At 64.4% G+C, this 12,409-nt stretch overlaps 1 protein-coding gene across 1 annotated transcript; it reads right to left on the bottom strand.

The window, feature by feature from the left end:
- Positions 1 to 3,828: 3,828 nt before the first annotated feature.
- Positions 3,829 to 11,360, bottom strand: MNEG_0273 (hypothetical protein; the record flags this gene model as incomplete). The annotated part of the gene is made up of 10 exons (XM_014051246.1): positions 3,829 to 4,056; positions 4,266 to 5,116; positions 5,316 to 6,855; positions 7,981 to 8,569; positions 8,809 to 8,931; positions 9,262 to 9,422; positions 9,621 to 9,771; positions 9,949 to 10,073; positions 10,307 to 10,402; positions 11,154 to 11,360. 10 exons carry the CDS (start codon positions 11,358 to 11,360, stop codon positions 3,829 to 3,831), a joined length of 4,071 nt encoding a protein of 1,356 aa, XP_013906700.1.
- Between the last annotated feature and the right edge of the window lie 1,049 nt (positions 11,361 to 12,409).

The raw sequence follows: 12,409 nt of genomic DNA, 5'->3' as shown, positions 1-12,409 counted from the left end.
CTGGTCCTTTCAGGGACGAGGCCGTGTCTCTCTCTGTACCAGTAATCGCGTGTTGTCGTCGTCGCTCCCCCGATCACCTCATGCACACACCAAGAAAAAAGTGCACGCAACCACACGCACATGCACACACACGCACACACTCACCTGCACAGCCACACCGCCTGGTTGACCGCTAAGAGGTCTTGGGGGTCGTGGCCGTCCCCTGCCAGCTCCAGCATGTCGCGCCACATGAAGAAGAAGGGGCGTCAGGCGCCGCGCCCCTCCAGGTCCTGCAGGGCCGCCAGCCATGGGTAGTCGCCATGGACACACCGGTCAAAGCACCCCAAGGCGCAGGAGTGTGCGACATCCTTCAACACTTTTAAACTTGTCAGCCGGCCACTTTTCAGCAACAGATGGCGCCAGGCTGTACAGCAGACGAAACGTGCTCAGCCGGTCAACCCGGGTGCGCTCACGTCGAGGTTGCCCCCAAGACGGCCCATGCCTGCGAGTCTGTGCCAGTCCCAGATCCCTTGGATCGCCCAAGTGAGGGCGGTCTCAATGTCGCCCCGCCGGTGGTTGTGCTCCGCCAGCACGCAGGCTGTGTCGAACGCAAGCAGGGGGCAGCCCTCCTGTGCGTGGCTGACGCTTGGTGGGCAGAGCAAGCGCCAGTCGCGAGGCCGGATGCTCGCGCGCCCCGGGGACTCCAGGAGGGACGCGAGCCGGTCCACGACCTGAGGTGCGAAGGATGTCATGTGTGGGTCCAAACGTCCTCACGCTGCAAAGGCACTAGCTAGCCAGGTAGCCAAATGCGGTAGCTCAGGCCGCGGTGACCAGCGTGGCGCAGGCAAATAAGCGGGGGCCGGCGGGCAGGCAGTGAATGGGAGCAGGCCGAGGGTGTCGTCAGACGCACTTGCAGGTCGTCGGCCGTGAGGCTCGATGGCTCAACGGCCAGCAAGGTGCCCAGCGCCTGGGACTCAGCCCAAGCAGTGGTCGTGCACAGTTTTCCTGTTGCCGTATGCGAAGCAAGCGCCGCGTCGCCCAGGGCGGCGCCCACCTGCGTGCGTGTGCATACGCCAAACAGAATGTTCGATTTTCGAAAGACGGACAGGCAGGCGGAGGTCAAGCAAGTCAGGCCAGGGCGAGCTGAGGGGCCCCACATGGGTGCACTAAATGCCGAGGCGGTGGGGATGGCCCTCGAGAAGGATGGGGCATTCTTAAACAGCGGCCGGTAGAGTGAAGCTGCACACCTGCCGAACGCGCTCGTCCACAGCTTTGTTGCCGCCCGTGCCGCTGCCACCGCCGGCGGGGCTGCTCGCTTGACTCAGCATCAGCATCTTTTGCCAGCTCAGCGCCGCAGTCGCTCCCAGGGACTCTGCAGCCAGCGCTGTGGGCAAATGCATCAGGGCGGTAGATCCCAGGGGCTCCAAAAGCGGGGGGCCCAGGCCCGGCTGCTCGCCAGACCATTCGCAGACCGCCGCTACATGCTGCTGCGGTGCACGCCCAAAGGGTGATTGACCCATCTGGGAGGTCAGGAGTTTCCAGTTGTCCCACAGTCTTAACGTCAACACCATGGCGTCCCTGGATGGTTTGATAGGAGGTTGCAAGGTACATTCAGGTTCAGGGCCCTGAACAACACGGGGCATCAGCCTTGGGGGTTTTTGGAGCTGCTGTTGGTGGATGGATTATGCAGGACCCGCCGATGAACAGCAGCTCAGTGCCGCCGCGTGGCGTTGCATTGGAGGGGATGCAAGCGTCTGAGCCGCAACCCAAACATGACATCATCCAGGTTGCTGCGCGGCAAAGGCCATCAGGCCTGCAGAGCTGGTCCCGCCCCTCAAACCTAAACGACCTGATGCTCTCTGCAGACAGGAAGCCATCTGGCACCTCCTCCAGCGCCGCCATCGGCCGGCTGCCCGCGCCGCCGAGCGCGGCGCACAGGGCTGAAAGCAAGAGGGGCTGCTGGCGCTCCGCGGCCGCGACTGGGTCGTCCCAGTCCGCGCCGTGGGCCCCGAGGGTGTCCCCAGCAAAGAGCAGGAGGGGGTCTGGGAGGAGGGAGGTGGCGCCGGGCTTCAGCTCGCCTGTGGCGAGCTGAGCGGCATAGCGTCGCACGGACTGTGGCGGAAGCTCTGAGCCCTGCCAGCCGCCGCTGTCCGCGGGCAGCTCGTCTGCTGACTCGGGGTCGAGCTCTCTGCCAAAGACCGCAGCTCTGCAGCCGGCAAGATGCAGGTTGTTGGCGCGCCGCTGCAGGTCGGCGTAGGCGTCGAGCACGGCGGCGCCGCGGCTGCCTATCAGGCCGCGGGACAGCAGGCCGTCGCGTAAGGCGCGGGTGCGATCCTGCAGCCTTGCTGCATGCGCGCTATCGCCATCCAATGGCGCCGCGCGGGGCGACGCGGCTGTTTCACCAGCCTCGGATGGATTGCTAGTGCCTGCATGCTGCGGCTGGCTCGCGGGCTGCCCAGGTGGCCCCTCGCGAGGTCCTGGGCCGCTGGAGCGGCCGCCTGGCTCGTCGATAGAGGCGCCAACTGGCTCGCCATTGGAGATGGCAGCACAGCGGCGAGGGGCAGCGTTTCGTCGGGCGGTGGCGCGCCACCAAATGCTCCGGCGATTTGGTGTTGAAGGTTGACACGACGAGGCCAGGCATCTTCGCTGGCTCAGCAGCATCGTGGGGCGAAGGACAGCGAGACGACTCTGGATCTCACAGGCGTGCGAGGCACGGGCATCGAACAGACTGTCCCACGTGGACACGATACCACAACTGCAACAATATATGTAGTTTTTCAATCATAGTATGATCCAAGGTGACAGGCAAACAGACATCTGTTGTGTGTGTGTGTCTCAGCTCGTCACTCCTTGTCACCAATTGCGACACTTGCTGGGCAACAAGTTGTCCATGCACTCGCATACACACTCACCGTCATGCGCTAAATGATCCCTCTGATACCAAAGACAACATGTGCTAGGGCCTCGTTCTGTTACCAAAGACACCACGCTGCTTCATGGTACGCCCACACAGGCAGCCACGCAGCAACGCCGATCTGGCCGTGCCGCTGCCTGCTGTGTTCCCGCCTAAACCGCCCCCGACGTAACCACCTCCCTCGACCACCTGTGACCATGCATCCTGGATGCTTGGTCATGCGGTGACGACAGAGCACGTGGGGACTGGTTACTTCTTGACTCATTCATGCCGGTCAATTTTGGCAAGTCATGGATTGTGGTTTGTGTGTTCTCTAAGAAGCCACAACCAACAGTGCGATGCACTTCTGCAACTACTGGCATCTCCAGGGCAGGCAAAGGACTGCCAGAGGCGCCACCTGGATGATGTTCCTGCAATTCGTGGTGCAAGATTAGTGTGGTTGAGCCTCCCATACGCGGGGCTCCTGGGCATCACAGCTGCCCGAAAGATATGCCCTTTGGAACACCTGCATGCCTTGTGCTGATGGATTTCACATTGTAAAACATAAAACCCAAGCCTTCAACCCTTTAACCAAGTGGAGAAGTCAGGTCTGCAACACACCCCTGCAAGGGTCCACAACACACCCCCGCAGCGCAGGCTGCGAATCCGAATATCCTGTCAGGCCGCGCAGTGTATGGTGTGCTAAGCAGCCAGCACGTTTAGCACACACGGCGCCTGCAAAAGTTCACCACGTGTGCCCCAGCCATCCAGCAACGGGATCCAAGCAAGGCAACAGCAACATTTGTTTGACTGCAACACACAAAGGCCTGCCGTGCAGAGGCTCGTGGGCAAGGGAGACACGGCCTAGACGAGTGCACTGCAAGCCATTGGATGACTTCTTGACATCCAGTTCTAACTGGCACTACAACTGCCACTCTCGCATTGGTGGGATCCAGTCAACCAACGGCACGCAGCAAGTCCCGCAAAGCCGCATCGCGGCTGCTGCCCTCGTCTCCGCCCGCCGCCCCGGCTCGCAGCGCCAGGCTGCACGCCGCAGCGCCGTCCTGCGCAGAGCCGTCCTCGCCGCCGCCCAGCACGGGCAGGCCCTCAATTGCAGCCATCATCAGATCATCCACGAAGCCGTTCCCAAACGCCTCTGCCAATTCAGCCTCGGATGCAGCATCCTGGGGGGTTTGAGCATGTGATGGTGATGCAATTCCGTCCTTGGTGCAGCTTGCTTGTAAATGACCTCGTGCCTTGGTCTAACAAGATGGGTGGAAAGGCAACCACAAAAGTGGATAAGATCAGAAGCCCCGTTGCATAACAGGCGATCCACCGCACATTGCTGCTGTATTTGAAAGCCCCCTGCACCCCAGCCGCGCCCTCATCTCACCAGGTCCTCCCCTGTCAGCGCCTCCACCAGGGCAGGTGACGTGACCGCACCCACGCCCCCCGCAGCCAGTAGCCGCAGGACCGGTGCCGCGGCCGCAGAGCGGCGGCCTGGAGGCAGCATGTGCAGCAGCTCAGCGGCCACCTGCTGCTGCTGCTGCTGCTGCTGCTGCTGCTGCTGCTGCTGCTGCTGCTGCTGCTGCTGCTGCTGCCGAGCATTGGAAGAGCCAATACTGTCGCCGCATAAACCTGCATGCCCCTTGGCACCAGAGATGAGCGGTGCGAGCAGCTTCACAGCTCCTGCCAGGTCGTCAGCCGCAGCCAGCACGGCGGCAGCTGCCGTGTAGATGCCGCCATCAGCGTCGGGCAGAGCAGGCCGCAGGGCGGCAATGCCTGCCGCACGGGACGAGTGCGATCCAGCAGCTGCACCCCTGCGCTTGCCGCTGCCGCCTGGCGAGCCGCCGCGCTGGGCAGGTGATGGGGCCTGGGACGGCTGCTGCTGCTGCTGCCCGCCCCGCAGCTCGCACGTGGTCAGCAGCCGCCGCGCTGCGGCCGCCGCGCCCGCCGGCGCGGCAGGTGTCCATGGCACGAGCGCGCGCAGGCCCTCTGCGACCGCCTGTGAGGGCAGGGCGGCCACCTGGCCCCCCGCTGACCACAGGGCGTCGCTGTCAAGCAGCAGCGCCTCGACCGCCCCCACTGCCGCCGCGGCCGCCTCGCGCTCGCCCCCGTTTGCGCTGTGGGCGGCACTGCTGGTGAGCGTGGCGAAGAACGCGCGCCATGCCATGGGAATGCTGGGTATCCAGGTGGTGCCAGGGGGGCAGAGGGACTGGGCGGTGCGCAGGATGGCAGTAGGAGCTGCGCGTTGCGAAAGGGGAGCGGATGGGTCGGGGTGTTGATGTGCGCTGGTGGCAACAATTTGCAACGGATACAACTCAACACGCCGAGCAGTGTTCAGCGAGCGCATGTCAGCCACCATGAATCTGCCTCTTGTTGTCTCCAGGTGAGAACAGGCGGATGCAACACCGCAGCTGACAGCGCATATTGACAAACCCACCTGCAGACCCGGTCGCCGCCTCAGCCCCCGCATCGTGCGCCGCCCCCAGTGCCGCCTCCAGCAGGCCCCCCTCCAGCTCAGGCTGCCCGCCCGCCTGCCGGAACTCCTGGTACATTTGAACCGCCGCCCCCGACAGCCCCGTAGACGCACACAGCAGCACTGCCAGCCGCCGCGCCGCCGCCTCGTCCTGCCGCCCGCAGCCTGAGGGAAACCGCAGCCAATGCCCCGGCGACGCCTCGGCTGCCTCGGCGCAGAGCGTCGCAAGGTGCGCCCTCAAGTTGTCTGCGCGCTGCGCCGCTGCCGCCCAGCCCGCCGTCAGCCGCTGCTGGTCTCGCGGCTCCGCCTCTGCTGCCGCCGCAGCCGCCGCTGCAGCGGCGTCGTCGGCACACCCGGCCTCTTTTGACACCAGCGGCGATGCCAGCGCAGCCAGTAGCGCGTCGGCAAGCGGCTGGCCCGCCGGCGCAATGCTGTCGTTGCTGCCGGCGCTGCGGTCTACTGCCTCAACCGCAGCAACCGCCTCTGAGAGTAGCTGCTCTTGAGCCCGGAGCGCCAGCCGGGCGCCCGCTGCGGAGCCGCCACCGCAAAGCGCAAGAACTTGCGCCCATGTGCCAGGAGGCAGCTGCCGACACGCCTCGGTGATTGCCTCTGCCAAGTCTGCAGCCGCCCCCAGCGCCGCCGCTGACCTGGCGCCCGCATCCAGCTGCGAGAGCAGGTGCCCCGTCAGGGCCGCGTTGCTCAAGCTGAGTGCTGCCGCCTCCAAGCTGGAGCCCTCGGCCGCAGCCAGCAGGCCCAGCAAGCGCCCTGCCAGCGGGCCTGAGCCCGCCGTCGCCGCCGCGTCGGCCGCCCCGCGCAGCACAGGGGCGGGCAAGCACTGTGTGGGCAGCGCCTCCCACACTGCGATAAGCTGGGTCAGCAGGCTGGCGCCTACACCATCCCCTGCTGCCGCTCCTGTGCCGCAGCCGCCGGCCTGCTGCACCAGCTGCCACGCAGTCTCGTGCTTGCCTTGTGCCGCGAAAGCCGTCACAGCTGTTTGTACGCTGCCAGGGCCTATCGCACTAAGAGGCAGGCCGCCGCCTTGTGGGCTGGTGACAAACGTAAATGCAGCCACCACATCGGCGGCAGCGGCCAAACTGTCCTCAGCCACCAGCTGCAGCAGCGCAGCCGCCGCCGCATGAGGAAGCACCACCGGCGCGCCCGGCAGCGGGCTCCTCCGCCGCTGGCGCTCCTCCGCAGCGGTGCCAGCGCTCTCTGGGGCCCCTGCCAAGCCGGGGGGCAGTGTGCCATCCCGTGCCAGCTGCAGGAGGCCGAGGCCCCACTGCGCCCGCAGCCGAACGTCCGGCAGCAGCGCCATGCTGGAAGCCAGGGCGCCCACAGCGCGGCCGCAGGGCGGTGGTCGGAGCGCGCCGTTGCTCCATGCCACGCGCAGCAGCAGCGTGGCCACCGCGAGCCTGCCTGCTGCCCAGGCCGCGCCAATCAGCGCCTCCGCCAGCGGCCCGGCGGCGGTGCGGTCGCTGCACGCGCGACGCAGCGCTAAGGCTAGCTGCAGCCCTGATAACGGCAAACGCAATAGCACCCCAGCTGCGACTTTGCCCGGTGCGGCGCCAAGCAATGCATAGGCCACTGCAAGAGCCCTGATCATATTGTTGAAGCCACCCCCCAGCTGCGCCTGCTGCTGCTCCTGCTGCTGCTCTTGCTGCTGCTCTGGGTGCTGCTCCTGCTGCTGCTCTTGCTGCTGCTGCTGCCGCTGCTCAACCAACCCCACGACCAGCTTGTCCAGGGTGGCTGTCACCTGGGCCGAGGCCTCCGCATCCCTCCAGGCATTGACCGACTCACAGGCACTCCACAAGCTGCGTTCATCCCCATCTTTCCACGCGCGACAAAGCACCGCCGCCACCGCCGCTGGTGGCAGCGGCCCTGGCAGCATCCGCAGGCAGTGAAGCGCGCCATCGAGCCCGTCTGATAGTGCGCACAGCCGCGTGACTGCCTGTGAAAGCAGCTGCCGCCCTGACGGCGGCGGCAAGGGGCGCCTGCCACCTTTGCTGGCACCAGCTTCACCAGCTGCAGCGGCAGCAGTCACACCGCCAAGCGCCACGGCAACGCGTGAGAGCCCACGAGAGTCGCCATCGTCGCCGAGCTTCAAACTCCAAGCTGCAGACGCAGTCGCCTGCAGCTGCGGCACGAGGCCGGCAGGGTCTGCGCCGGTGACGGGCGCGCTGGGCCGGCGCCTGAAAGAGGCCTGCAGGTGAGGGTCCGAGCGCCCGTGCTCGATGAGGAGACGGAAGCTATGGCGAAAAACAGTACGATTCGGGCCACGTGAAGCAAACATGATGGTGCAAATGCTTGCTTTTACAAGCACATGTGACGAGGCAGCGTGAGACGTGCGCATGCACGCACGCACGCACCCATGCGCGCACACGCGCGCGCGCGCGCACGCACGCACGCACGCACGTACGCACGAACGTGTGCATGTGTGTGCACACAATCAGAGAGGGGGGAGAGAGAGATCGAGAGAGGGATCTACACACGTGTGTGCACGCACACACACTCTCTCTGTTACATAACGCGCATGCATGCACAGGTCCGTGCAAGTACGCCCGTCTACACCCTAGCAGAGGCCCTTCCTGCACACTGGACACCAGCTCAAGGTGCACGACCATCCCCTCACCAGGATGTTGCGCAGCTCACCGCCCTCGCCCGGCTCCAACATGGATTGGTACAATGGCCGAAGTTGCACACTGCTAGAAAGCGGGCCGTGCTGCAGCAACAGATCCGAGCGTCCTGAAACATGGCGGACTGCAAGGATGGCAGCTGCCATGTCCAGGATGATCATGCACGCGCGCAACCCAGCGGCTCGCGCCTTGTCGGGATTGAGGCCGCGCTTGGCAGCTGCGGTGGCTGCCCCGTGTGCGGGATCAAAAGCTACCAGGCACTCGTCCAGGGTGATGCACAGGAGGCAGGTGGAGAACGATACAAAGCACTGCAGCACCAGCCGCTCCCACTCGCTGAGGCCGTCAGCGGCCCCGTCCTCGCACAGCGCAGCCTCAGCGGCGTGGACGAGCCACGACACAACCGGGGCGCCTTTGCTGCGCACTGAAATCGCGCACGCCTCAAAAACGCCCGTTTCGATGAGACAGCGCGCCTTGATGATGGGATCCCCTATCCGGAATGGCAGTGTCGACAGGGCCAGTCCCATGCATGACAACACGCGCAGTCCACCGCTGGTCAGCTCGCTGCCCACGCTGCCCAGGGGACCACTTAAAACAGATTGCATTGGCCAGAGGTATGTTTTCTGCACGTGATCCATGAAAAGGGGCACCTGCGTCTGCAGTCGTGCGCGCAGCTCCAAGACCCATCTGCGAGCGCAACGGGCAGCGGCGTTGGAAGCGAGGGCATGCCCCGGAGAGGGGCATCCGTGGACCTGATGCATGCAGACATCGAATACGCAGCCTGCACACCTTGACCAGCCCTGCAGTGAAATCGGCAACCAACGCACCTGGCCTTGTCAGCTGGCAGGGGTGACGAGTCGGGCGTGGGTCGCAGCAGCCGCTCAGCCAGGGCTGATTGACAGCCGTCGCTGTACTGCCGCACGTCCACCTCAGCGGCAATGTATTGCCACCTGGAAAAAGGGTTTGCACATGCAAGCACGTATGGAAAGGCATCCGAGGTACTGGGCAGCAGAAGGCAGTGTTGGCTTGACATTGCCGTACGAGACTGCCATCGATACGAAAGCTTTTGAAAGCTAGCTGCCTACTAGCTGTTGGGGGCCTTCGTGCACGCCTGCTTTGAACGGCGCACGGTAGCCACCTGAATCTCAGTCACACAACGCTGGTGCTTTACTGTACAATCCCATGAGCCTGGATGGCTCCAGGAGCGGGCGACCGCGGGACGCTGTAACAATCCTAATCCTAATCCTAATCCTGTCGTGAGCATGACCGCACGACCTCACCAGGGGTCCTCCCCCGGACCGAGGGTCTCGGTGTTGCCGCAGTACTTGTAGTAAAAGTCCATGGCGCCGCCATCCGGCGGTGGCACGCCAAGTGCATTGCGAAGGAACTCGTATCGGCTTATGCAGGAGGACGTCTGTTCAAAGCCACGACCCGACCGCACCTGCAGGCCACGGGCAGGTGTGGCCGAGCCAGGTTGCAGCTTGCAGGATTTATTTGCAAGTGGCTTTTGAGAGGCAGCTGGCTAAGGAAGCTTGTAAACAGATGTAAGGTTATGGTATTGCAGCAAGCACAACACTCCCACAAGCAGCACACTCCAGCGCCCAAGGAACATCAGACCTGCCCACAGCTCTCAACGCACCCGAAGCAGCTTCGGGCTCCAGGAGCGCGCCTCCACCGCCGACAGCGTGGCCGCCCAGGCCGCCTCCCCCAGGGCCCCGCCCGGGGGCGCCGTGGCGCCCGCCTCCTCGAGCTGCAGCACCATGAAGCGCTGCACCAGGCACTGATAGCGCCTGGCGGCAACAGACACAAAAGTGTGGGGCAGCGCAGCCTTGATTTGGGTATAGACGGAGCATCAATCTGAGAGCCTGCTACACCCCTGCGCTTCTGCAGCCCAGAGGCCTGACAAGCTGGCTGCGCGTGGCTTTGAAAGCCGACCACCTGGATGACGTGAATGTGCGCACACGCACCTGCTCAGCCAGACGGCGTGGCTGACGCCCAGCAGCTGCTGGGGATCGTGCCCCTCTCCAGCCAGCTGCAGCATGTCGCGCCACATGAAGAAGAAGGGGCGGCAGGCGCTGTTCTCGTGCACCTCCTGAAGATGGAATTTTGTGCCGCAGAGGTGTTGCAATGGGTCTTGCAAGCGTTGTAATCACCAACGTGTGATGGATTTTATTTGAAGAGGGATGGTTGATTCAATTGTGTGGAGCGCTGCAACTAGCAGCCCCTCCACAAGCTGTGGTGCAATATCACCCTGTCAGCGCCACACCCACGATTGCCACTGCTACAGACCGCGCGACCTCAAGCAGGCAGCTCGGCGCAGCTCACCTGTATCCCGTCGCCAAGCCGGCCGACTGTGGTGGCTGCAAACCAGATGTGCAGCGCCCGCCGCGCCCACTTCAGCGCGGCGCTGACATTGCCCCGCTGTTGGAGGAATTCGGACAGCGTGCAGAAGGCATCAAAGGCAGCAAGAGAGCAAGTCCCTTCTGCGCATGTTGACCCCAATGGCCCCTCTTTGCGCCGTTCGCTCGGCTGCCCCACCAAGCCGCCGCAGCTCTCCATCAGCGTGGCGAGTTGTTCCATATCCTACGGCACGTTGATGCATGCGTGTGAGGCAATGCGGGGAATGAGGAAGCGCAGCAGACGACAAGTCAAACGCGCTCACACCGCACCCTTTCCACATGCACCCTTTCCGCACCGCACCCTTGGTTTCTGCAGTCCCATGCGAACGACAGCGACACGCACCGCTTCATCATCTGGCGCCAGAGAGGATCGATCCAAAGCTAGAAGGGTGCTCAAGGCCTGCCCTGCCGCCCACAAAAGAGTCGCCTCAGAGTTTTCCAGCATGGGTGTTGACCGGGCCGCGTCACCCAACACTTCTCCCACCTGATTCAGGCAAGTGTGTGTGTGTGTGTGTGTGTGTGTGTGTGTGTGTGTGTGTGTGTGTGTGTGTGTATTTGCACGTGCACAAGACAGTTGTAGCAAGGCCTGCAGCCAAGGGGAGCATATCTTGATGTTTCACGCTGATTGATAAATATCCCAAGCAGTCATAGCGTGAACACAATGATGGGTGAGGCAAGCGAGCGGTTTCGACAGTCACGTCAGCCCGCAACCAGCGATTATGGACGTGCGCACGCCACAGGCTAGGCAAAGGGCACCTGGGCTTGCAGCGCACCTGCCGAAGCTGTACCTCAGCCATGCGCATGACGCAACTGCCGTTGCCGCCGCTGCCATCACCGTTTTCCACCACGCCCAGCAGCACTTTGCGCCAGGTCAGCGCCGCAGCCGCCCCCACCGCCTCCGCAGCCAATGCCAGGGGCAGCCGGGTCTGTGCCTCGGACCCCTCACTCACAAAGAGCAGGTGAGCGAGGCCTGGCTGCATTGCCGACCATTCACCAGCCCTTGCAACATGCTCCTGCGGCGCGCCGCCAAAGGGCGCTGCTACCTCTCTAGAAGCAGCCAGCACCCAAGCATGCGAGAGATGGGACGTGAACACGAGCGCATGCCTGCGCAAGCGCACAATGCGGTGGGCCGCGCGCAGGTGGTGCAGTATCAAGGTGTTATGCTTGCTCATGGGTGGATAGATGAAATTTGACAGCGGTGGTCTCTTCCGGTCATCAGACACAGAGAGTTTGGCTATGGCTCTGGCCCACAACAGCCGCGTTGCCCAATGCCCTTCAGCCCGCGCGCCAACGCTCCGCCCACCGACCACCAACCTGATGCCTTCTGCAGGCAGGAAGCAGTCCGGCACCTCATGCGGCGGTGGCAGCCGGCCTTCGAGCACGGCTGCCAGCGACAAAGACAGCAGCTGAGCGCTCCTGCTGCCTGCCTGCACCCCAAACAGCGTCAGCGGGTCGGGTAGCAGGACGGCGCCACCAATGCTAGTTACGTCCAAGCCCGCCACGTCGAGCTTCCGGAAGAAATTGGCCACAACGCAGTGGGCCGTTGCACCACCGCTGCCCTCTTTGCCGCCGCCGCCCCCGTCCACATCTGTGCGCGCGCCCCCGGCGTCAGCGGCGACCGCGGCGCAGCCGTCGGCCAAGAAGGCGTTGGCGCGCCGCTGGAAGTCGGCGTAGGCGTCGAGCACGGCGGCGCCGCGGCCGCCGATCAGGCGGTGGGACAGCAGGCTATCGCGCGGAGCTGTGCCATGATCCTGCAGCTCGGCGGCGAGTGCACGGCAGCCCTTGAGGCCCAGCACGTCCCCCGGCTCTACGAAGCCCGCTGCGGCAGTTTCACCAGCCTCGGATGTGCCGCTGGTGCCTGCAACCTGCAGCTGGCTCGCGGGCTGCCCAGGTGGCGCCTCACGCGGTTCCCAGCTGCTGAGGCCGCCGCCTGGCTCGGCGGCAAACGCGCCAACGGGCTCGCCGAAGTTGGAGGTGGCCGTACGGCGACGGCCAGCGGTTCGTCGGACAGTGGCAGGCCACCGGATGC

The sequence above is a fragment of the Monoraphidium neglectum genome, assembly GCF_000611645.1.
Source record: "Monoraphidium neglectum strain SAG 48.87 unplaced genomic scaffold scaffold00019, whole genome shotgun sequence".
Taxonomy (NCBI): Eukaryota; Viridiplantae; Chlorophyta; class Chlorophyceae; order Sphaeropleales; family Selenastraceae; genus Monoraphidium; species Monoraphidium neglectum.
Note: the sequence above shows the minus strand (reverse complement) of the source record. Positions and strands in the feature narration are given on the sequence as shown.